Below are 23,536 nucleotides of genomic sequence, written 5' to 3' on the forward strand. Positions count from 1 at the left end.
ACACACACCAGCGATCCACACAGCTTTCTCTTTTTTAAGTTAAAACATTTCAACATTACTCAGAATGTAAAGACAGATAAGCGGTATGAAAACCTTCCAGCTGTGTTTTCCTCTGCCGTTGTTGCTGCAGCGGTCTGTGTGACGGCGGGAGCAGAGGGCTCTGTGAGCGGGCGGCTGGCCGGCCTTATATGCTCCTCCCGCAGGTTGGCACAGGCTTCCCCCGCAGCCAATGCAGAGCTCCTCAACTCCGAAAACTTTCAAGCACATTTTTGTTCCACCATCACTTCTCGTAAAACTGTCAATATTTGAAATCTACACAGCTGATTTCTCACCTCAAAACTTCCCAGAAGTGGATTTAGTGATGAAATTCCATACGAAAACTGTAAAATATAAAACTTTCTGTTGCTGGTCTCTGTCTGGTGCAGCAATGATGATGCAGTGAATAGTGAAAATTCTCTCTGACCAATCAGCAGTCTGTCCTGTTTTCACGTTACATTTTAGTTTCCCTCAGCTCGCTTGGAACCTCGATGGAGGTGATACGAAAAAAAGTACCTGGAAGCAGGGCTGGACTGGGACAAAAAATCGGCCCTGGCATTTTTGGCCCAGAAGGCCTACCAAAATTGGTCCGACATCCTTGACCAATACACCATCCTTGCTTTTAAGGGCTTAGATTAGGGGTTTGACAAAACCTCGTAGCCCATGAGACTTGACACTGCACAATAGTGGGGCCATGACAACAAGGAGAGGGAAAAAGCCAAAAAGCATTATACGACCTCTTTAACATGTAAATACAGCGTGATTCACGTGCGTAATGCTGCATGATGCCTGCACTATGGCACTGCAGAACACAACGCGAATGAAAGATTTTCTTGCCCATGATGATGACTGTCCATAATGTTAATTTAGATTCCCTAGAGCTGTACTCTTGGATCTTTGTGCTTAACAGGCTGTTAGCAGCGGGTATTTGCCAACAGGCGTGTCTTTTATGTGATCAATGATATATAGTGTTTACCTTTCAACAGAAAGCTGGCTTGCTTCTTTTATATGTGAACAAGCTGCATCAAACAATATAAGCTTTCTAACTTCCACCTCATAAGCACCTCAACATCTGTGACAGGCAAACTACTTTTCTTTTTATCAGTAATTGTACGAGTCTATGAGGCAGCTGCATTAATTCACATTGTGATACTCTGACACGTTTTGCAGTTGTTGTTGATCCCAGAGGACAAACCACCAAATAAAACATTTATTCTGGCCTCCATTTCAGTGATCAGCACCGCAATCTCGCACTCAGTAATGTTTCTCTTTTGGGGCAGAAGTAACTTAGGCCTTGGCTTGGAAACCAGAGTGCTGGTTCAAGTCCAGCTCGGACCAGAGATACGGAGTGTGGATTAGTAGCTGAAGAGGAAGCAGTCACCTCATAGTCACGGCAAAAGGAGGCGGTGAGCCTTGTTATTTGGACCTTTGGAGCGGGTTGATGTAACTTTTCCTGTAAAAACATTTCATGGTTCCAGCTTCTCACATGTGAAGACTTACTGCCTTTTTCATAATTTTTACAATATAATTAATCGACTAATGGAGATAAAAATTTGCAGATTAGTCCATAATGAAAATAATAATTAGTTGCAATTTGGTAAAACATAGTTCAATAGAGTAAAATCATGCTTTTAAAAATTTCGGTTTTTCTGTAATTTAATTCAAAACAGTGAAACTTAGATATATTCTAGATTCAACACACATAAAGTAAAAAAAAGGCCATTTTTTTTGTTTTAATCTTGATGATTACATTACAGCCCATGGGAATCAGAAATCCTTTCACGGGGACTTTTTCCTTCACCAAGAATTTTTTCCTGAATATTCTCACATAATCGAGTTTATAGCAGCAGTAGGGGATTATTTCAAAAATATATTTGCTGAAACTGTATCTATATCCTGACATGAGACAGATAATCTGTAGAAGAATCCTACTGCTCCTAAATCCATTTGCAAGAATCCATCACTCCCTGAACAGCACTACCAATCAGAGCCAGAAACAGTCTCTAACACAGTATCAGTCACACGCTGCGCAGCCCCCCCTTCTCATGCACGTTCTCACTCAGTCAAGCTCAACATCCTCACCTCGCGGCTTGAGAAGTTTTGCAAACATAATTTCTCAGAAACAACCAGCAATGGAAGAACTGCCCATCCCTCCTTTACCAAGAACAGCAACGTATAGTACAAAACATGTATGAACTAGAGCTCTGCAAGCCTGCCGGGTAAACGATCCACAAAAGCAGAAATACAAAACAATGCAACCAGATACAGAAACACGCATGAATAAATATACAAAAAAATACACACAACACTAAGAATATATGTAACAAAACACTTTTGATTTTTCTTGTTGGGTTATGTAATTTGAGTTCAAATATTTCCGATACAAATCATTCTTGAATGCCTTTTTGTTCTGTGCTTTATTATTTCAGCTGCAGAGTTCCTCACGTCTTGTAACCCATGCTGTTTCGGTCTTGGCTTGGTTGGTGGCTTAGCAGGCAGCCTCGTGTGTCTCGGAGGTGTGTTTATTGTCTGGAAATGTAAAAAATCAGCAATCAGTAAGTAACAAATAAATACCTCTTTTTTACTAAACTAAATGTGAGTCTGGTGATATCAAGGACTTTGTTGCTAAACCAAATGTCTGGAGAACTGTTTTTTATCTACTACTTTGCTTTTCTACGTCAAATTGATAGATGTCATTTTGTGATTAAAAACACACATTCAACAAATTTTCTTTAAGAGCTGGTAAATCTTTAATTTGGTATTGATTGAATGTACAATGTTTAATTCTACCTGACCTTTTATGTCTTGTTCAGTGTTGTACATATCCTCAGCAAAAAAGAAGGGATCGAGTGAAAAACAGCTGCAGAAACAATCCCAGAACACACAAGAAGAACTGAACGCATTGGTAGCAGCTTTTACTTCAACGATGGAAGTGAAGCACGGACTGGAAACGCAAAGAGAGGAATTAAGACTGCAGTTAGAAGAGATAGCGAAAGAGATGGGGGAGAACAAGGAGAAGCTTAATTTAGTGGAGAAAGAAATAGCAGAGAGTGAGAAAGCAAAGGCAACTGACAAAACAGATGGATACTTGAGAGAAAAACGAAATCTAGTAGAGGCTCAGGATAAACTGGAGATGAGAAAGGACAAAGTAGAGAAACAGCAGTTGAACATGGAGAAACTGAAGCACAAAACAGAGGGTATAATGGCAACAATGTCAGAAAGGAAGAGGAAAGCAGAGAACCATTTAGAGCTGATTAACTTGCAGCTGGAAGGGGTAGAAAGTGATGACCTCAATGCTCATCTTCACCGAGAGTAGTAAGAAAGTTCACTTTTTGTTCTATAATAAGATGTAAAGACTCAATTCATTATGAACTCCTGTGCTGTGAATACTGTTTCCTTTCTGACGGTTCATCATTTAATACAAAGTGTCCCTCGTGGCCATGATGTCTAGATACTAAACATTATTTCATGAGTTTTAAGTAATAATGGTCCAACTTACAGAAAGATTAACATATGTTTTGTATTCAGTCATCATTTTATTTTAATGGTCTCCTGGTTCTGGCTTTCCATCCACTCCAACCACCTCCTTACTCAGTCTTTTCTGTTAAATATCACATACCTACCTTTACCGTCAAAAACTACGCTGCAGGGCTTCCCCCAATGCGTTGAACTATGACAGTAAAGGGATCCCCAGTGCGTCACAAACTGACGACTAATGAAAAACTTATACTGACTCTTCATGTAGGCCTGAAACAAGCTGTAGATGCTCCTGTCTCTTGAAGGCCCCCCCTCTCAAAGCCCACTGTCTTGTGATTGGCTGACTGAAGTTCAAATATTTTTACTGACTGGAATCTTCAAACCTTGTTCATTTAAATGAACTAATCTTATTTTGAGTCATTTTGTTCATTTGAACTAGGCTGGTTATTGCGGCGCTGCAGCCCTCTAGTGAGCGATTAAAAAACAGTGCAGTTCTCAAACACAGAAGGCTGATTGGTTTGCTTTAATTGACAAAGTATAATGCACAAATTCACCTCTTGATCATTCTCTGTCGTCGTTCTATAAAGCCACAACCAAATTCAAACCATGTAACCATGTTTCCTGAGTATACAACCAGACCATCCATATGTATAAATATATATAATATATATTATTATAATTACTATCATTATATCTCTAAAGTCCTAATTCATACAGTAGCCTAACGTCCCTATCCATGAGTAACATCTATATACATTCATACCACGGTGGCTCCATCGGTAATTAACAACAAGCCTCCTCCACACGCGGCTCACCTGCTGTTGTGAAAACGGAATCGCAGGTGACAAAATACAAAATGCAAGTTAAGTTTGTGATAAAACACAAAAATAAGGTGGAGGATAAAGTAGAATTACAATGGTGAGATTAGAAATAGCATAATGTATTCTTTCAAATTCTTTCAATTATAATATACTGTAGCCCATATATAATATCATATGGTCTGTGCATGAAGTATAATTCATCTGCCGTTGTTCGCATTGTATGATGAAAACAGCCAGTTTAGGGGGTATTTCCCAATTTCGTTGTCCTACGTTGCGCAAATATATATCGAACAGTGCGGAGTTCATTTTTCCAGAGCCTATGCTGCCTAAACAATGTTAGCCCTGTGCTGTGTAACTGTCGCATTGAATGAAGACGCGCAGTGACATTTAGCACAACAAAGAGTCAGCTTGTTCCAATTTCCAACTTGTACAATGAAAATTGAACAAGAAAATCTAAACAAGTGAGTCATTTTCATCACCACAACAACACTTGTAATACGAGAGTCTTACTTGACGAGAGACTATGAAATTAATTAATTGTATGTGATACGATCACCACATAATAATTTATAAAATTTTAGGACTTGGTGAACTTGGCGTGACAACACACATGGGACAACGTTCAGTTTTCAAAATGGTCTTAACCCAACAAATTAAGTACAGTATGGAAAAAAGATTAATTAGATTTTATTTTTCAGGAAGTAGCCTATAAAACATGTCTAAAATGCTAGGGAAATTATGTTATTCTGTGATTTTGAATTGTACTAGAAATGACTTATGCTTGCTGGAACCATGTTAAATAAATTATTCCTGGCAACAACACACATTTGAGTTCGGGATATCCTGACTACATACATAACGCTTTACCAAATATTGTTACAGCTGGTTATGCCAACTGATATCAGGCACGGGTAGAAAAATTCTAATTTCTCTGAAAGTAAAGCGGCTTGAACAGTGAAAACAGTGCTTTATATATTATTATATTGTTTATGACCATTGTAGGCTGATGGAGACCCGCTTTATGTACAGATTGCACATAAGCACCACGTAGAGACTCTCGTGGTGAAAACTCTATTTAAATTAAGGCTAGTCACGTTGCTCCAACAGACTCAGACATTTTATTTTGAAGGTGATCGGTCTCTGTTTCCAGGAGGAGGTTGGGGTGGATGGTGGGATTCGCTACTTGGTTCACATGGCTCAAAAGTCAGGCAGGAGGGCCCCATAGCACAAATTTGCTTAGGGCCCTAGAGAGTTCAGGACCATCTCTGCATTTAACAATTGATTAATTAACTAACTGATAATTATATCTAAAAAGTAGATGTTATTTCTCTTTGATTGTTATTTTTTGTGTGTAATGATTACATTGCAAATGTTTATTTATATATATTTAAATTTTATGATGATTAGCTGTATTACTCTGTGAGGAAGTACACTCCTGTAGCTTTTTAAATTAATAAATCATTATCATTGATTATGATGTCTTCTACATTATTTTTTTCACCAGAATTAAATTACTCAGGCAGAGTTTAACCTATGTAAAATTACAATTGTGTATATACAACTTAATAAAGTTTTCCATTTAAATATGTCTGTCCTCTTTATTAAAAATAAAATAAAGTTATTACAATTGTCTTAAACTATGTTTTTAACATCCCTGAGAAGTGTGTGCATATTCAAAGGTTTTGATATTACAGTAGAATTCTGTCCTGTTATTTATTAACTCACCAACTCGGGATCTTTATTCAGGATATAGATTATTAACCTGGCAACCAACCTCAGCTGCAGGACGTCCGTTAGAGAGGAGGAACAACTGAAAATACCCGTTACTGTATAAAAGCCTTCAATTAGTATTATGGCCTGAAAGAAAACAGACATGCAGATTTGCAAAATACAATAACTTTCTCTCTGATTATCTTATACAGTCAATGAGAGAAAAAAAAAAAAAGAACACACATGTTGAACCGGGTCAAAGTACTTTTTTTTATTATTCAAGGACTTTGAGCACAGCTTTGCAGTTTCAGGAGAGAACTGACTGAGAGAGATACAACAGGAAGGGGCCTTTTGTTAAGTAAATGTATTTTCATTTCTATTTCAATTTTAATGGTGTTCTCACTAGCTTTTATTTTAAAGTTTGTGAAACGGGTTATTATACACAGCTGATAAATGGAGCTTCTCCACCTGCAACAGCGTTTCTGAACGCGTGTGGCTCATTTATATTTGAGTATTTCTGGCTTTGATACTTTTATATGTGTTTTATTCATTCTCGTAGGCAGTATAAGCTGTAAGATTCTTTGCCTGTGTTACTACCTGCTGCAATAGAACATTTCTGTAACAAAACTTGAAACTTAATCACTAAAAATGGCACTATGAGTTACTATTTGAACAAACTGGACAGCAGAGTAACACCTTTCTATTACACTGTCTCAACTGTGGCTGTTGCCCTGCAAATTATACTTATTCTCACAAATCCACAAGGACATTACATTAAAGTGACAGCATGTACAAAGTTGCCGAAGATATGGCCTTTCTGTTATATTTTTACATTTCAGTGTTAATAGAAATGGCACATACTGACTATTTACTGACTGGCGCTATACAAATACGGAGCATTTACATTTACATTACTTTTAATTAGGCTTTTTGAAGGAAGGAGTTTGGACTTCTTTCTCCTCCGGGTCGAAATCTGAGAGCACAAGTTTATCATACAGATACACCATATGGCCGACATCAGGCTCCATACATTCTTTTTGGAAGTTGCATTTATTATTTATTTTTTTGATTTCTTAGAACTCTAAGATGCTTTGCCTAAATAATGGACTGTTCTTTGGACCTAAAGATAAGCTTGGTTACTTCAGTGCTTGGGTTTTCCAGCAAGCTGTGATCCTCCTTCTACTGACAGACTCTTTCAGAGGTAACTTACACACAAACATCAACACCGGGTGAAGTCAAAATGAAAGAGGGAAGAAAGAATCAGCATTCTTTTCATATAAATATGAGCAGTAATTCTGTACACATGAGTTAGTTCTGAATGCAGGATAAAACATTTGTTCTGTGTCTTCCAGGCCAGTCTCAGGGGGTTGGAGCGTCTCAAACAATAGTGGCAGTAGTTGGTGAGGATGTTATCTTGCCTTGCCGCCTGGAACCTGCAGCAGATGTTGTTTCCAAGAGTCTGGAGTGGGGGAGACCTGATCTGGAACCCAGATTTGTCCATGTGTGGCATGAAGGTCAAAACCTTCTGGTTAACCAAAACCCGTCTTACAAAGGAAGAACATCACTGTCCATCGAGAAGCTGAGGCACGGAGACCTTTCACTGAAACTCTCTGCAGTGAAACACTCTGATAATGGAATATATAGATGTTACTTTCCCTCTCAAGATAAAGAATCTACTGTTGAGCTTGTTGTTGGTGAGTGGGTTTCAGTTTTTAACACTCACTACATATCTTTACATTTTAGCAGCTCCACTGGAGCAGGTTTAATGTCTGATTTAATGCCCTTATATGAAGATCCAAACACCATGGAACATTTATCGCTGCATAAAGCCATCTTCAAGAGAAGTCAAATCAACTTCAGTTAAAAGTAGTTAAACTGTACTGTGATTTTGGTGTTTCTATTTTAAAGGAAATTAATTACTGTCTGTAACATTTATTGAAAATTATTTAAAATCAATTAATTGTTCCTAAGTCTACCTAGAAAGCAGCTTTCCTCAGCAAGTCCTCCAAATTAAAAGACATAATACATTGTAACTCAGCTGCATAATGACACATAATTTACATACTTTCTTACTTGTCTGGTTTAAAAGGCTCTCTGCAAGTTGATTTCTGTAGTAATTCACACAACTGCAACAGAGTGGTATGCCTTCTCTCTAGCTGATTGTTTCAGATCAATTTCAGGAGTGTTTTCCTCAAGTAAAACTTTTAATTAAATCATATCAATAATTTAAGATTACAGCAAGTTTAACATAATAGTTTTGTACCGGCTGTTCCTTTAATGTTGCAATCATCTCTCTGTTTGGGCCGAGTTCATGTCTTTGAATTTCATTTAAAATCAATTAATTGTGCCATAGTCTACCCAGAAAGCAGCTTTTCTCAGCAAGTATTTATGCAGATTTAGGTCCAGTAGATTTTTCTGTGGAGACCTCTTTCAGGTCTGTCACGATCAGTGTTGGGCAGCAATGCATTACTCTGTAACACATTAATTTAATATTATTATTTTTCTCAGTAACTAGTAGTGTAACAAATTACTTTTCTAAAACTTTATATTATTACAGTTACTAATCCAAGTGACGCTGCGTCACTGTTACTCGTTACTGAACGCATCATCCATGAAGAGAATGCGCAACCCGACTTTGTTGTTCATGTCCGCTGATAGCCAAAAACTAAAGGAGGAATGGAGAACGAGGGAGAGAGGCGTTCTTTCTACAGCTGTAAGTAGCTTGTGCCATTATTGTGTCACAGTCTTTTCTCTTCTCTCCTGTCATCAGGTTCTGTCTCCTCACCTGTCTTAGCAGGGATTTACTTAAACAGCAGTGTAGTGATTTTAAACTGTGACTCTGAGGGCTGGTATCCAGAGCCTGAGGTGTTTTGGCTGGACGGTGAGGGAAACCTCCTCTCTGCTGGACCTACAGAGACAGTCAGAGGTCCTGATGACCTCTATACTGTCAGCAGCAGAGTGACTGTGGAGAAGAGACACAGCAACAGCTTCACCTGTAGAGTCCAACAGAAGGACATCAACCAGATCAGAGAGACACACATCCAGGTTACAGGTATATCAGAATCCTTGCTTTATTTATTATATTTCAGCCTTTAAACAGCTGATGTATAACTACTATTCTGTTGTGTGTATTATGATTTCAGCTGACTGCTTTGTGGCCACATCTACTTCTGCTGCTCGTGTCAGCATTATCGTGGTTGTTGTCCTCATTTTTAGTCTTGCAGGAGTCTTTCTTACGTGGAAATGGAGACAAAACCAAACCACAGGTGAGTACATAGCTTTGATTGTGATCAAACACAAGATGTCACCGGTGGACACATCTTTACAAACTCATGTTTAAAAAATATAGCAAATTAGGGATGTGTTTATTGAGAAAATCAGAATGTTTATCAGTGTCAATATATAGGTTAAAATATTAATATTTGAGTTTAGCATGCACCGGTGACCTGTCCAGGGTGTCCAGGGACTGTGAATGCGGCACAATCTTTTAAGAAAATAATATCCCGTTTCTCTGATTAAAAAAAAATAAAAATGTTTTTGCCTTCACTTTTCTATTCTGTCTCTGTGCTGTTCATTTCCACAAAATTTCTTTAATAATAATGTCCCAATTTTATATTCGCACAGAAACAAAGATGCACCATGACGCTGAAACTGAAAAGAGAGAGAGAGAGCAGCTCGTGGCACAAAGTAAGGAAATGGAGGATTTGGAGGAGAAAAAGGCAAAACTTGAAGAGGAGTTACAAAAGAAAGACGAAGAGCAGAAAAACTTGGAACAGGTGGTTAATATACTGATTGAACAAAGCAAGGAACTACAAAACCGGAGGGATCAGCTCCAACATCAAAGGGAGGACATGGAGAAAAACATTGAAGATATTGAGAACAAGATTCAGTCAGTGGAGAAGATGGCAGAAAGTGACCGAGCTCAGGGATACTACGAAATGAAAAGTATCACATTAACGGCCAAAAGACAGCTGCAGGATAGAAAACTAGAAGATGCAAAACTTGACCTGCAAACACAAACACTACTGATGAAAACAAACGGTTTGTTAGATGGAATGACAGACAGGAAGAAGGAGGTGGAGAACCACAAGGAGAAAATCAACGAGCAGCTGGAGGAGATTCAGAGGAAACTTCAGACAGACGAAAGACTGGAAACTAGACCCGTTAAATTATCTACAGACAACAACGTCTAAGTTTTAATGATATCTGGTGCTGATAAGGATTTGTTTATCTTAGTAATAAGACATTAATACACAGTCGAACATTTTTACATGTAATGTGCAATTATGGGAATGAAAATGCTGAATCCCTTTACATAAGACAGATCATGACGTGACATATTAAGCTGCAACTACTTTTACAAAAGACATATTGTAATTTCAGTTTATTATTAATGTTGTTTTCAATTATGACTGTATTTTGTAATATAGAAATACATTACACTGAATTTGTAAAAGGATGTTCTGACATTTGCTTCTATCTTGAAGCTGACTGTATATTGTTGTTTGTGTGCATCTAGTGTATCCCAATTACTGGTATTATTACAGTTTATTTTCAATTGGAAGTAATGTTTTCTATGTTTTAACTGTTTGTTGCCTGCTTTTACTGTATTTTACTTGTTTTGGGTGTGAATTTGTGAGGAATCAACTCTTTATTTCATGTGTTTGATGTAACATAACAATTTATCATGCTGGATGTCCAGAAACAGCACAGAATAAACGTGTGATGTTAGATTTTTTTTCAAAGATTCTCTGTCAGTGATTTGAACAAATTAGTGAATGGATGATTTTACCTTTGTGTTTGTCAGAGTTGGTGTTTTCTCAACTCCAACAGCAGCAGACCAACCCGTGAAATGGTGTCAACGGTGCTGATGAGGAGGTACAATAAAACAGGAGGTTGATCCGAACAATGTAAAGTTTTGGTGTGATACTCTGGAATGACATTGTTAGTCTTCAAATATAATTTATAAAACCTTTTTTGGCAAATAAAACAGAAAAGCTGTTGTTATATGTTCGGGAACATATAACAACATTTTCTTTGAGTTGGTGCTTCATGTAATTTCAAAATTTTAAACCTTTCAAGACCAACATCTGTTGTCCTGTACTTCTCCGAGGTTAGATTATATTCTGCTACACACCACTGTTCGGTTTTCTTTTTCATCTGGAAGACAAAAAAGTATTTTACTGAACTTGTCTGCTGTGTTTTGGGCAGACAGGGGACTCTAAAGTTGATTTAGTTAATTTAAAAATAAGTAACTGAATCACTGAATTAATACATAAAAATAAATCAACAGGACAACATTAATCTCTTGAAAAATCAAACTTGCCTAGACAGTAAACTTCAGGGTAATCATCTCTGAATGTCTGTTTTGGTAATGATCCAACCAACACAACTCAATAACACTGAGTTTTATGATACCGTCCTAAAAATGTTACTTCCACCAGCTGCCTGCCATTGGCTAGTTTAAAACTGAATGCGGAAATACTTAAAACTGAATTGTGCAAAACATGCTGCAGTTTTGTAGGTTGAGGCATCTGCATCGTTGGCCCTTGATGCCCAAAGTGCCCTTTTGTAAAGGCATAATGTCTTTTTTATACCCCACCCCTTTTTGTCAAGGCCCTTTTGTGAAGGTCTACAAAATCAAACTATTAGTAAAAAAAAATAACAATTACCCTTACATAAAATTACCTTTCACCTGACGACCTCATCTGGTGCGAGCCCTCTAACCGCTCTGCCGGTAAGTGGGGTTTGCAGCGGTGTGTTTGTTATGGGATGTATTTTACGTAAACAACACGAAGAGGGCATGCACAGTAGTTGCTAGCTAATCACTGTTAGATGACAGCTAACATTATTTCTACACATAGTAATATAAACAATGGTGCATGCTCTGTTCACTTCTTTCTTGCTGTTTGAGGGAGAAGAGTTTGACTGGTGTCGAGGGTTCTAGCCTTTTTTATGTACGTGTACAACAGCAAAACCAATATGTACTCAGAAATATCTCTCTGGAAATAAATCTAAAAATGTCTAGATTGTAAAATGAATAATATTCCATACATCAAGAGATACATCCCTAAATAGATAGAAGATTTCAGGAAAAGGTATGTGTGTGTGTGTGTGTGTGTGTATTCTGCAGTGCAAAGATACCTAATAGTAGAATTAAAAAAAAAGAAGGAGCATCTTGAGGCAGCAAAAGGCGGTGGATCCCTATGCAGCTGCTTTATAAAGACACAAAAGGTAGGAACACACAATGTAATTATTATAAACAACAACAGCAATGCCTACAACAAATCATCCACTCATTGACACGATTAGTGCTACTATGTGTAGGGGCCAACAAAATGAACACACATTTAAGTTTATTTAGATTTTTAAATTGGACAAATTATCAGTCAAAATCCAAATATATCTCAGACTCACAATGCAATATCTAAAATCATAATAACAATATTGCATATTGTAGACATGCAAGCAAGCAGGAAACACACACACACACACACACACACACACACCTCTGTCTATAAATGTTTGTCTCACCCTTACCCCTGCCATGGCCACCCTCATCCTTTCCCCCATTACTGTTTCCTTCTCAGGTTATTTCCCACAATTTTTTGAATCTTATTTTCTCTACCTGCAGCTCTTGGTGTGCAGCAGTCTCTGTGAGCATCTCCATCTTATTGGCAGCGGCTGCAGCACTACAGCAGCTCAGTCACAGTGAGTCAGAGTGTTTGTTTTAATATCTCTAGTCTCAGATCACCTCAAGTAGTGTCAACAGCAGCAACAGCATCCTTAGCAACCCCTCAGCATGTGAGGCCACAACGTTTTAAAGCTAGAGTTCAGTATTCCCTGCAATCTCACAATAAGATACATATCGTGATACAGGAGCCACAAGAAGATACTTTAGTTTCTAATCAAAGACTTTGGTGAAAAGAAAATGTTCTTTAACTTTCAAACTTAAAATGGTCTTTTTTCGTTCTGTTTCTTTTTCAAAGCTGTGTCTCAGCATTCACTGCTGTATCAATACAAAAACATTCGTATCTATACACATATCAGCAAGGAATGCTTAACGATATATTACTGTATCGAAATTTTGAGCACAGCCCTATTTAAAACCTCGTTCATTGAGCTCCTTTTATACTTTGACACCTCCAAAGGTCTTTGCATGGTCCTGCACTCCACTCCAGGCATCTGAACTGGCAATCTTATCTTTAAAAATGAGAGGCAGAAGTCCAAGGGTCAGGCAGGCAGAGCAAAAGCTCGGACAGATGGGCGTATGAATAGACAGTTTGGCAGGGAATGAAACATAATGTAAGATTTATGAGGGGAAAGCAGGAACAGATTAGCAGATGAGCAGGTGTACAGGGAAGGTCAGGTGATGGAAATGGAGGGAACAACAGGAGAATGAAAGAACACAATATAACAAAAAGAGATTCCTCCTAACCGAGGAACTAACTATAACCAGTGGAGTGCGGTTTAACCATACACAGGGAGCACAGCACCTCTGGGTTTCACAGATGCAGGACTACCAATTGTGTGAGAACTGCTAAACGTGGCACCAAAAATACATGTGGAATCAGCACAGTGATCAGCACAGCAGTGGCAGGTACTGGAGACCCCCTTAACGGTGATTGTTGTGAATTTGCACCACACCGCTTCCATTCAGACTGCAGCCGAGAGAGCATTCCCCCAATGCCTGTTTGTGCACATTCGATATGTACATAGGAACCTTTTGCAAACTGGTTTCTCGTTTATGCCCATTGTCATTAATTTGCATCATATTTTTTTATATAATTCATTTTTTTATATAATTGTAAATCAGTTCAGGTTTCAATGGGGTACACTATTGGAATTAGCTAGTTACAACTTTGGCTGTAATTTTTACTGCACTCTGAATAAGCTAAAGCTTTGGCACACAGTAAAGGTATGTAGGTTGCAACATTTGTATTTACTTCATAGTTTTAAGTGCAATAAATTTATGTTTTATTTTATATTTTATGTTATTTCTGCTGGTCCGTTGAAACTAATCACACCTAATCTTTCACGCTTGAAAGGATGTATACAGGAGTAATGCAACAGTTCAGTTTCTCTGTTCCCCAAAATATTACAAACGTTGTGATCAGTAACCACTAAACTCTCTTCACACAACTCTCAAAGTAGGTAATCTAAAACCTATTTTTAACAGACAGCAAGTCCTGATTTTACCTGAGCCAGCTGTTTATTTTACTGCTTACCGTTTCTACCTCGTCTTATAGTTTGTGAAACTGAATTCACTTTGAAAAGAGTTTGTTATTGTTCAGGAATTTATCAGTTACCATGATGTTCATGTCGTCTCTCTCTGTGTGAAGCACTTTGTACTCCATTTTGATAAGTGCTCTATAAATTAAGTTTGTTATATGGTATTGTCTAACATGTTACACATTGTTTAGATAGCACTGGACTTCACCCTATCCACATTTTTGCTATCTGACAAATCCTTTGGCTTGGCAGGCTGCACTGTGTGTGAAAATGGAAATTAAATAATTGATATCCATAATCAACAATTGATTCATCATTTAAGAATAAATTGCTTAATATGCTGCAGTGCATTTTTATTAAAGATGCAAAACATTGTTTAAATTAAATAATTTTTTTTTTCTACCATGACATTTCTCACATGTGCAGTGTCTCCTCCACTGTCAATATTTCTTCTTCAAAAGGTCAACACACAACAAAGAACCAATTTATGGTGGACATGTTTTTATGAATGGAAAGGAAAACACACAATTCAGACAGCAGGTGACAATTCCACATCTAAAAAGATAATGTGCAAAAACGGTGCTTCTCTTTTGAAAACAAGGACTTTTTTTAGTGACCCCAAACAGCAGTGTGTATTTTTTATCACTAAAACTTAGACTTTGTTGTCTGAAGTTTCCTCTGAATCTCCTCCAGCTGCTCGTTGATTTTCTCCTTGTGGTTCTCCACCTCCTTCTTCCTGTCTGTCATTCCATCTAACAAACTGTTTGTTTTGTTCAGTAGTGTGTGTGTTTGATAGTGAAGTTTTATATCTTCATGTTTTCTGTCCTGCAGCTGTCTTTTGGCCGTTAATGTGATACTTTTCATTTCGTAGTATCCCTGAGCTCGGTCACTTTCTGCCATCTTCTCCACTGACTGAATCTTGTTCTCAATATCTGCCATGTTTTTCTGCATGTCCTCCTTTTGATGTTGGAGCTGATCCCTCTGGTTTTGTAGTGCCCTGCTTTGTTCCATCAGTATATTAACCACCTGTTCCAAGTCTTTCTGCTCTTCCTCTTTCTTCTGTAACTCTTCTTCAAGTTTTGCCTTTTTCTCCTCCAAATCCTCCATTTCCTTACTTTGTGCCACAAGCTGCTCTCTCTCTCTCTTTTCAGTTTCAGCGTTATGGCGCATCTTTGTTTCTGTGAGAATATAAAAACTGGGCATTGTTTATAAATGAAAATGTTGAAATGAACAGCACAGAGACAGAATAGAAAATTAAGATTAAAAAAAAAACACTAATTAATTAAGAGAGAAATAAAATAAGATTAAAACAATATTATTTTATTAAAAATATATTTTAATGCATTTGTATTTGTAACAGGAACCTATGCCTGATAAACTAACACAGTCTTCAGAACTTCGATTCATTTTCAGAGTCACAGGGAGCTGGAACCAATCCCAGCACAGGACATTAATATTGACATATTAACCAGGTAAGACCTGTTGAGATCAGTGAGGTGATCAAGGGTGACGTTGCCAAGACAGCAACATAAAATAAAAAAACATCCTTAAGTTGTTTGAATTCGTAATGATGTAGCCACCAGTGACATCTGGTGTTCGGCTGTTTAACTAACCTTTGGTTTGGTTTTGTCTCCATTTCCACAAAACAAAGATAAAATAAAGAAAAATTAAAATGAGGAAAGTAACTACTGCAATGTTGACACAAGCAGCACAAAAAGATGAGGTTGCAAAGTAAACATCTGAAATGATAAAACACACAACAGAATATTAGTAATATAAATCCACCACTCAGCTGTTTGAAGGCTGAAAAGAAATGTGGATATTAGGGGGGAAAATACCAGAAATCTGAATGTTTGTCTCTCTGGTCTGCTTGATGTCCTTCTGTTGGACTCTACAAGTGAAGCTGTTGCTGTGTCTCTTCTCCACAGTCACTCTGCTGCTGACAGTATAGAGGTCATCAGGACCTCTGACTGTCTCTGTAGGTCCAGCAGAGAGGAGGTTTCCCTCACCGTCCAGCCAAAACACCTCAGGCTCTGGATACCAGCCTGCAGACTCACACTGTAACACCACACTGCTGCTGTTTAATTTAGTCCCTGCTATGACTGGTGAGGAGACAGAACCTGATGATGGGAAGAATGCAGAAAAAATATTTGTTACACAAATAAATAAATCAGCTACAGCCCACTAAATCTGATGCAACTGTTTTCTATGTACAGGAGTGTTAAAAACTGAAACCCACTCACCAACAACAAGCTCAACAGTAGATTCTTTACTCTGTGAGGGAAAGTAACATCTGTATATTCCATTATCAGAGTGTTTCACTGCAGAGAGTTTCAGTGAAAGGTCTCCATGCTTCAGCTTCTCAGAGGAGAGTGATGTTCTTCCTTTGTAAGACGGGTTTTGGTTAACCAGAAGGTTTTGACCTTCATGCCACACATGGACAAATCTGGGTTCCAGATCAGGTCTCCCCCACTCCAGACTCTTGGAAACAACATCTGCTGCAGGTTCCAGGTGGCAAGGCAAGATAACATCCTCACCAACTACTGCTACTATTGTTTGAGATGCTCCAACCCCGTGAGACTGGCCTGGAAGACACAGAACCAATTTGAAATCCTGCACACAGAAATACATTGTGTACCAAATTAATGCTTGCTTTGATACTGATATTTATATCTTAAAAATATGCCAATTATTTGTTTTACCCCTATTTAAGTTTGGCTTCACTCAGTGCTGGTGTTTGTGTTTAAGTTACCTCTAAAAGAGTATGTCAGGAGAAGCAGGATCACAGTGTGCTGGAAAACCAAAACACTGAAGGAACTGAGCTCAGGTTTATTAAGGAGCAGTCCGTCATTTAGGCAAAGCATCCTGGAGTTCTGGGGAAATAATAAACTTTTGAAATGTTAATTGCCAGAAAGAAAGGGTCAAAATGGCTTCAGCTATAGTTAGCTAGATACCGAATAATATTCTAGGGAGGGAATTAATTACAAGCAGAAACAACAAATCATTTCTGTGCGCTTGGAATGTCCCATCAAATCTGCAGCATAGAGCCACAAGTCATTTTCATCTGCAGTCCCTGGCAGGTTGATGGCATAACAAAAAATAGAAATAGAAAACATTGCATACAGACTTCGCCACATAAACACAAACAGAGAACACAGGAGAATGGATAAAACATAAAAGCACAAATGACATAAACACAGAGCACAAAATGTTTTGCCCAGCTCGCTGAAGAGCACAGCAACGAGGGAGTCCACACAGAAAACAGTTTAAATGAACAAACGTATAGCACAGACAAAATCACACAAGCACAAATAAGATGACACAGACATTTACATTTGAGCACAGTCATTTGTAAAAACAATATGCAGACTATGACAGAAACACTACGTGACAGCACATTTGATTATCCAGTAAGCACTGTTTTATCGGCTTAGAGAATGAAGTGAGAGAAGAAATATTTTGTAGTTCAGTGGGTGTAGTGTTCTAGGTCTCTGCTGCTCGGTAGGAAAACACTGACTGCCCAGAGGAACTATGTCATATTATTAAATATATGACATAGTAAAGAATGATTCAGCACTCCTCGTGTTGCCACTACTCCTACTCTATCTGTTAGAAGCACATTTTCTGGGCACATTTTGTTTTCTACCAACATTTTGAAGTTACATGTTTTGTATATGTTTTATTATAAGTCTTTAAAAAGAAAGCTGATACATTAAAAATAAGTTAATGAATGCCACTCAAACCATGATATATAAATAACCTAATTTTAAGGCCACTTGCCCTTCATGCTGCAATAACATTGTGAGAACTAGTTTCATTTACATTGCAACAGCTACAATCGAGACAGTAGAATAGATAGCTGTAAAGTTACATTGCACTCCATTTTTTTTTACTAAATAGGCCTAACTTAGTAAAGAAATACCAATAAGTAAATAAATAAGTTTTAAGTTTATTTGTGAAATAAGAAACTTACGCCATCAGTGAAGAAATAAAACACAAATCAAAAGTGTCAAAGCTAGAAAACTCCAAATATAAACAAGCCAAATACACTGTAAGAAAGTAGCATTTGTAAACTATGTAAATAACCAATTTGCTTTTACACCCAATTATTCAATGACACACACCAGAATGAAAATAGGGTGAAAGTACCATTAAATTTGAAAAATATAAGTACAAAAGGTACCTGCTGTATCCCCGATTCTGTTCTTCAAAGAGACTACGAAGCCGTACGGCCAAAGTTCTTTAAAAAAAAAAAAGTACTTTGACCCCTTTCATAAATATGTGTTCCCTTTGTGCAAGTATTGTATCCGCTTCTTAACTGAAAAATAGAAAAAAACTAAAGACTTAGTGGATCTTTACAACAAATGTTTGATAAATTAAGATTAAGATTATTAATAAGAAAACTAAAAAAGTTTAGAATTGCACAGACTGCTGGTTGCATCATCCCATCACAGTAAATGGCTTAATATTTAATCTGAGACTGATATCAGTTAGATATGCAGCTTCTTTCACTTTCACCATCTGTATGTGAATAAATAACTGTTTAACTTCATACATGATACTCGCTGCACAGTAAACCATCTAATAGCAGATGTGTAGAAGTTGTCCTCAAACTTGCCAACTGTATGAATCCCAGATTTCCTACAAGGTCAAATTAATTTCCAAAATCAGTCCAGCAGCACATTCTGCGTTTTAGTCTCTGATATCCCTAACATACTGGATCCTTCATTTCCCATCATGCAGCTCAGTTGTGTGTTTAGTTGGACTCTCCCTGCCTATGCTGAAGTCCTTCAAATGACATGCATACATTTTGTAATGCATGCTTTTTACTAAATGTTAGTAGCCTACAAATGGATGAAAACACTGAACTTGTGTAAAATCAGTGGTGTGACCCTTTCAGATCAAAATTAAAGATGAATATTTAACTTTATGTTTTTATCAGATTTGCTTCAGGTTCAGGTTGATTATTTTCATCACCAGCCAAATTACAATATATTTTATCCTACAGACCAACTGCTATGCCCCGCGTAGGGGAAACCTGCACAACATAATCCCACTCCCTAGAGTGAGCAACCATCACTTTTTCTGAAAGCGTTTTTGACGCCCTGAGATGAGAACAGACTGGACTTAAAGGGTTATGTTTGTAATGAGAAATCAAAGTCAAATAGAGACAATTATGTTCATATTTACATTACAATCTGATCATAAAGAGTGTATTTATATATGTATTAATATTATCTCTCTTCATATCTTTGTCTTCTCAAGTTGTTCCTTAATTTTATCAATCTGGTTTTCTACTTTTTTCTTCTTTTCCGTCATTCTTGTAATCACATCCTCTGTTTTCTTTAGTGTTTCCACGTTGCTCTGTAAAGATTTATTGTATTCTGTCTTTTTCTTTTCCAGTTCCAGTTTGACATCTGATAGAGTGCGCTGTCTGTCCTCTTTTTTCCAACTGTATTTACTATTTATTGGCTTGAGTTCCTTCTCAATCTCTGTCCACTCTCCCTCCACCTCCGTCAGCTGTGATATGTGTTTGTCCCTCAAGATCTCCAGTTCTTTCTTCTGTTGCATCAGTACTGAAATCACATGCACCAGGTCCTTCTGCTCTTCCTCTTTCTCCTGTAAGCTTTCCTGAACCAAATCCTTTACTTTTGTACTTCCTCTGATGAGCAGCTCTCTCTGGTGCATCTTGGGATCTGTACACAAACAGAGGAAGGAAACTGTTGAATTGAAAGGTCAGATCTGCTGTGTTCATGAGCAATGTGTTGGATTTATTTTGGCACTCATTGCACTTCTCACATAAAATCCATGCTCTTGTCCAAGTTTAGCATGACACAGAAAAAATACTGTGTGTTGGGGAAATCCCTCTACATCAGTCAATGAAACAAGTCAATCCATGATGTAACTCACCACCTTTGTTTTGTCTTAGTTTCCATAGAAGAAAGCAAACTCCAGAAAAAAGCAGGAAGCCAACTGTAAAGGCCACAACAATAGGAACAACAGAACAGGAAGGGCCCATGAAGAAATCCTCTGAAATGACAAACACAACCACAACATGACATTTCTAGAAAATCAGTTGTCACTTGACAAGTGAACTCTCACCTAGAATTCGGATTTCTGTCTCTCTGGTCTGGTTGATGTCCTTCTGTTGGACTCTACAGGTGAAGTTGTTGCTGTGTCTCTTCTCCACAGTCACTCTGCTGCTGACAGTATAGAGGTAATCAGGACCTCTGACTGTCTCTGTAGGTCCAGCAGAGAGGAGGTTTCCCTCACCGTCCAGCCAAAACACCTCAGGCTCTGGATACCAGCCTTCAGATGTACATTCTAGCTCTCCACTGCTGACTTTGTCTTTCTCAGTCCTCACTAAGCTGATTGTTATGAATGAGACGACACCTAATGATATAGAGCAGGAATATAAAAATGTGGTTTAAATACAAAATAATAAGACCTAGCAGGTAAATATCAGGTGGATAGAACTATGATTTTTCTAACTTGTGAAAATTACACCATGAATGCTTTTGCACATCCAACTCAAAATGTGAATCTGGAACATTAGTACATCCTTATTTTCTTTTTCCATAGTCCCTATTCCTTTGGTTCTATGCTCACTGTGAATCCTGTTTTACCCCTACACCTCACACCATTTGTGGGAGAGGTGGGTCATTTCCCTGACATTTTTGAAACATAATCGACCCTGATGCTTCTTATTTTTTATTGTGCATTTTCATTCCCTCCCTCAGACAGCATGCAAAGGTAGTTTTATCTCCAATCTCATTTTGTAAGTCTGGATACGCAGGATAAGCGGCTGATGATGGATGGATGGATGGATGGACATACCCATAAACTCCCCTCATAAAGTCACACATCTGACATTTACACAAGACATGATACATCTTTACAGATCCAGCCAGAAATATGTGTAAAAACTCTGTTCCCTGTTTGACATGCATAATAAAATTCCAATTGTTTTAATCTTATTTGTCAAGCTTACAAAGAAAGGACACTATGCAGTATCTAAATAGTGCATATTTACTCACCAACAAAAAGCTCAACAGTAGATTCTCTACCCAAAGTAGGAATGAAGCATTTGTATTTTCCCCCATCAGAGAGTTTCACTTGGGAGAGTTTCAGTGAAATGTCTCCGTGCTTCAGGTTGTTTATAGAGAGTGAAGCTCTTCCGTCGTAGGACGGATGTTTTTTATTCTCCAGTACCGCACCATCACGCCACACATGGACAAACCTAGGGTCCAGGTCAGGTCTCGCCCACTCCACTGTCATGTCTGAAGCATCCACAGCAGGTTCCAGGTAGCATGGCAAACTGATGTCAACACCAACCAATGCTACTAATGACTGAGATGGACCAACCACCTGGGACTGACCTGAGGAAAAGGATTTTACATCTTGCTGTCGGGATCACTCTTGCTCCAGTGAGGTGGGTTTTAAAGACAATAAATTCATTATCTGCATCATCATACTGAGTTAGCATCAGAGCTCTTTTTGCACCAGAGAAATTTTGATCTGTTTTGTTTACAACTTCAGCTTCATATTTATAAATATGGGAGTATATTGAGCTCTGCACCAGAGAGAGTTAAGAATAATTCCCAAAATGTTGAACAATTCCTTTAATAAATATTTTGTATTTGTGTGCAGGTTACCTGCACAGCATTGTGTTAGGACAAGGAAGATAACTGTGTGATGCAAAACCACAGCACTGAAGGAACTGAGCAGAGGTTTAAAGGAGGGACCATCCATCAGGCAAAGCATTGTGGTGTTCTGCAACTGAAATAAATCAGTAGTGAAATGTTACTTTAAAGGAAAATCATACTAGATAATACTATATGTAAGCAACTAAGATCTCAGTGTCATTCCAATACATAAAATAAGTAGATCAAATTCAATATCTGGTTCCTGGTGACTTTTCTATTGAAATACAACTCTACAGTACGTTTCACTTTGTCAAAAAAGAAAATAATGTTTGACTGCATTTCTTGTGCACAAAACATCTTACACCAAATTCCAACATTGGTCATGAAGTAAATGATAGATCATTTCACTTCACTTTAAATTATCTATTATTTTTCATCATATTTAATTCATTGATTAATACTCATATTTCATCATGTAAGATTTATATGCATGTGGTGTAGAAGCAACCACAATAAAATAATTTTGAGTAATTTTGAGTATGATATGTTCACATAAATTTATCAGTCACTGTATTTCCATGATTGGCATAATTATATATATATTTTTATATACCATCTGTTTTCCAACAGAATATTCCTTTAAGTGCTACAAATTCTCAATTCGGGAGATTGGAGTTGAAGCCAAATAAACCCCTGATCAACCTTGATCAATCTTTTTTTAGCTTACAGCAGTGAAAACATACCTACCATATGCTCTATTTTTACATACATAATAGCCACAGCTTTTCTTGTTTTCTACCCTTGTGTAAAACAATGTTTAGTAATTATATGTAAGTGAAAAATATCCCCATTTGATTAAATCTTTAGAAAGCACAGCTGGAAGATTTAATTTAAAAACTAACATAGCCTACCTGTTACACGGCTCAGACAGTCATCCTTAGTGGGTCTTTGCATTGGCTCAAATCCATTCTCTTGAGGGTTATAATGTTAACCTTAAACACCACATATTTAACTCTTACCGAGTATTAAAACAAAGTCTTAACCCTCACATGTATGTCCACATAATGTGACAGTATGAACAAATGTTGGTCTGGTGATAAAAGCAAACAAGGACACATCCTATAATCCAGGATGTAGTTATTAGGAGTGCTCTCTCTCTATCAGCCCTCCTGCAGCTCAGTTAGTGTAATGTGTGTAAAGCATGACATGTTCAGAGTGCAGAAAGAAACATCAACAATCGGATTAGAACTAAATCCACACCACAGTTCTGCTTTTACGCTGTTGGGCAAGGAAAAAGCAACCCGAAGAAAACTGTGTCCCTGTTACATACAAACACATACTAAGCAGGTTTTGAGCATCACACTGAATGTGTGTATGGACACCCATGCTGGCAGCTCTGTGAGGCTGTGCTTTAAGCAAAATACTAATATCATAATGGTAACATGCTCACAGTGACAATGTTGACATTTTAAGCAGGTGTAATATTTTTGCTCTAAACAAAAAAGTACACTACCACTTTGTCCAACAATAAAATGCACAAAGGAAATGGAGGAGCTCACTGCTGCAAAACATGAAAATTATTTGCACATACTGGTGGGACAACTACTGAATGAT

At 37.7% G+C, this 23,536-nt stretch overlaps 4 protein-coding genes across 5 annotated transcripts; 1 reads left to right on the forward strand and 3 right to left on the reverse strand.

The window, feature by feature from the left end:
• The first annotated feature begins 7,004 nt into the window (after window positions 1–7,004).
• On the forward strand, window positions 7,005–10,955 carry LOC123980345 (butyrophilin subfamily 1 member A1-like). Of its 2 annotated transcripts, XM_046064688.1 has the most exons (6): window positions 7,005–7,245; window positions 7,397–7,738; window positions 8,815–9,096; window positions 9,188–9,310; window positions 9,669–9,677; window positions 9,723–10,955. In XM_046064688.1, the coding sequence occupies exons 1-6, from the start codon at window positions 7,131–7,133 to the stop codon at window positions 10,235–10,237; spliced, it is 1,386 nt and encodes a 461-aa protein (XP_045920644.1). In that variant the 5' UTR covers window positions 7,005–7,130; the 3' UTR covers window positions 10,238–10,955. The 2 variants fall into 2 exon arrangements, with proteins under 2 accessions (XP_045920644.1, XP_045920643.1); XM_046064687.1 differs by having other exon boundaries at window positions 7,009–7,245; window positions 9,669–10,955.
• A 3,966-nt stretch (window positions 10,956–14,921) lies between these two features.
• Window positions 14,922–15,446, reverse strand: LOC123979914 (golgin subfamily A member 6-like protein 7). The gene has a single exon (XM_046064021.1). The coding sequence runs from the start codon at window positions 15,444–15,446 to the stop codon at window positions 14,922–14,924; it is 525 nt and encodes a 174-aa protein (XP_045919977.1).
• Window positions 15,447–16,064: 618 nt separating this feature from the next.
• LOC123979915 (butyrophilin subfamily 2 member A2-like) lies at window positions 16,065–16,907 on the reverse strand. The gene is made up of 2 exons (XM_046064022.1): window positions 16,520–16,907; window positions 16,065–16,396 (listed from the first exon to the last, which is right to left on the reverse strand). Exons 1-2 carry the CDS (start codon window positions 16,905–16,907, stop codon window positions 16,065–16,067), a joined length of 720 nt encoding a protein of 239 aa, XP_045919978.1.
• A 2,613-nt stretch (window positions 16,908–19,520) lies between these two features.
• Window positions 19,521–22,876, reverse strand: LOC123979916 (butyrophilin-like protein 10). Its single transcript, XM_046064023.1, has 4 exons — window positions 22,834–22,876; window positions 21,314–21,655; window positions 20,379–20,669; window positions 19,521–19,972 (listed from the first exon to the last, which is right to left on the reverse strand). The coding sequence occupies exons 1-4, from the start codon at window positions 22,874–22,876 to the stop codon at window positions 19,521–19,523; spliced, it is 1,128 nt and encodes a 375-aa protein (XP_045919979.1).
• Between the last annotated feature and the right edge of the window lie 660 nt (window positions 22,877–23,536).

This window comes from Micropterus dolomieu, linkage group LG12, assembly GCF_021292245.1.
Source record: "Micropterus dolomieu isolate WLL.071019.BEF.003 ecotype Adirondacks linkage group LG12, ASM2129224v1, whole genome shotgun sequence".
NCBI classification, from domain to species: Eukaryota; Metazoa; Chordata; class Actinopteri; order Centrarchiformes; family Centrarchidae; genus Micropterus; species Micropterus dolomieu.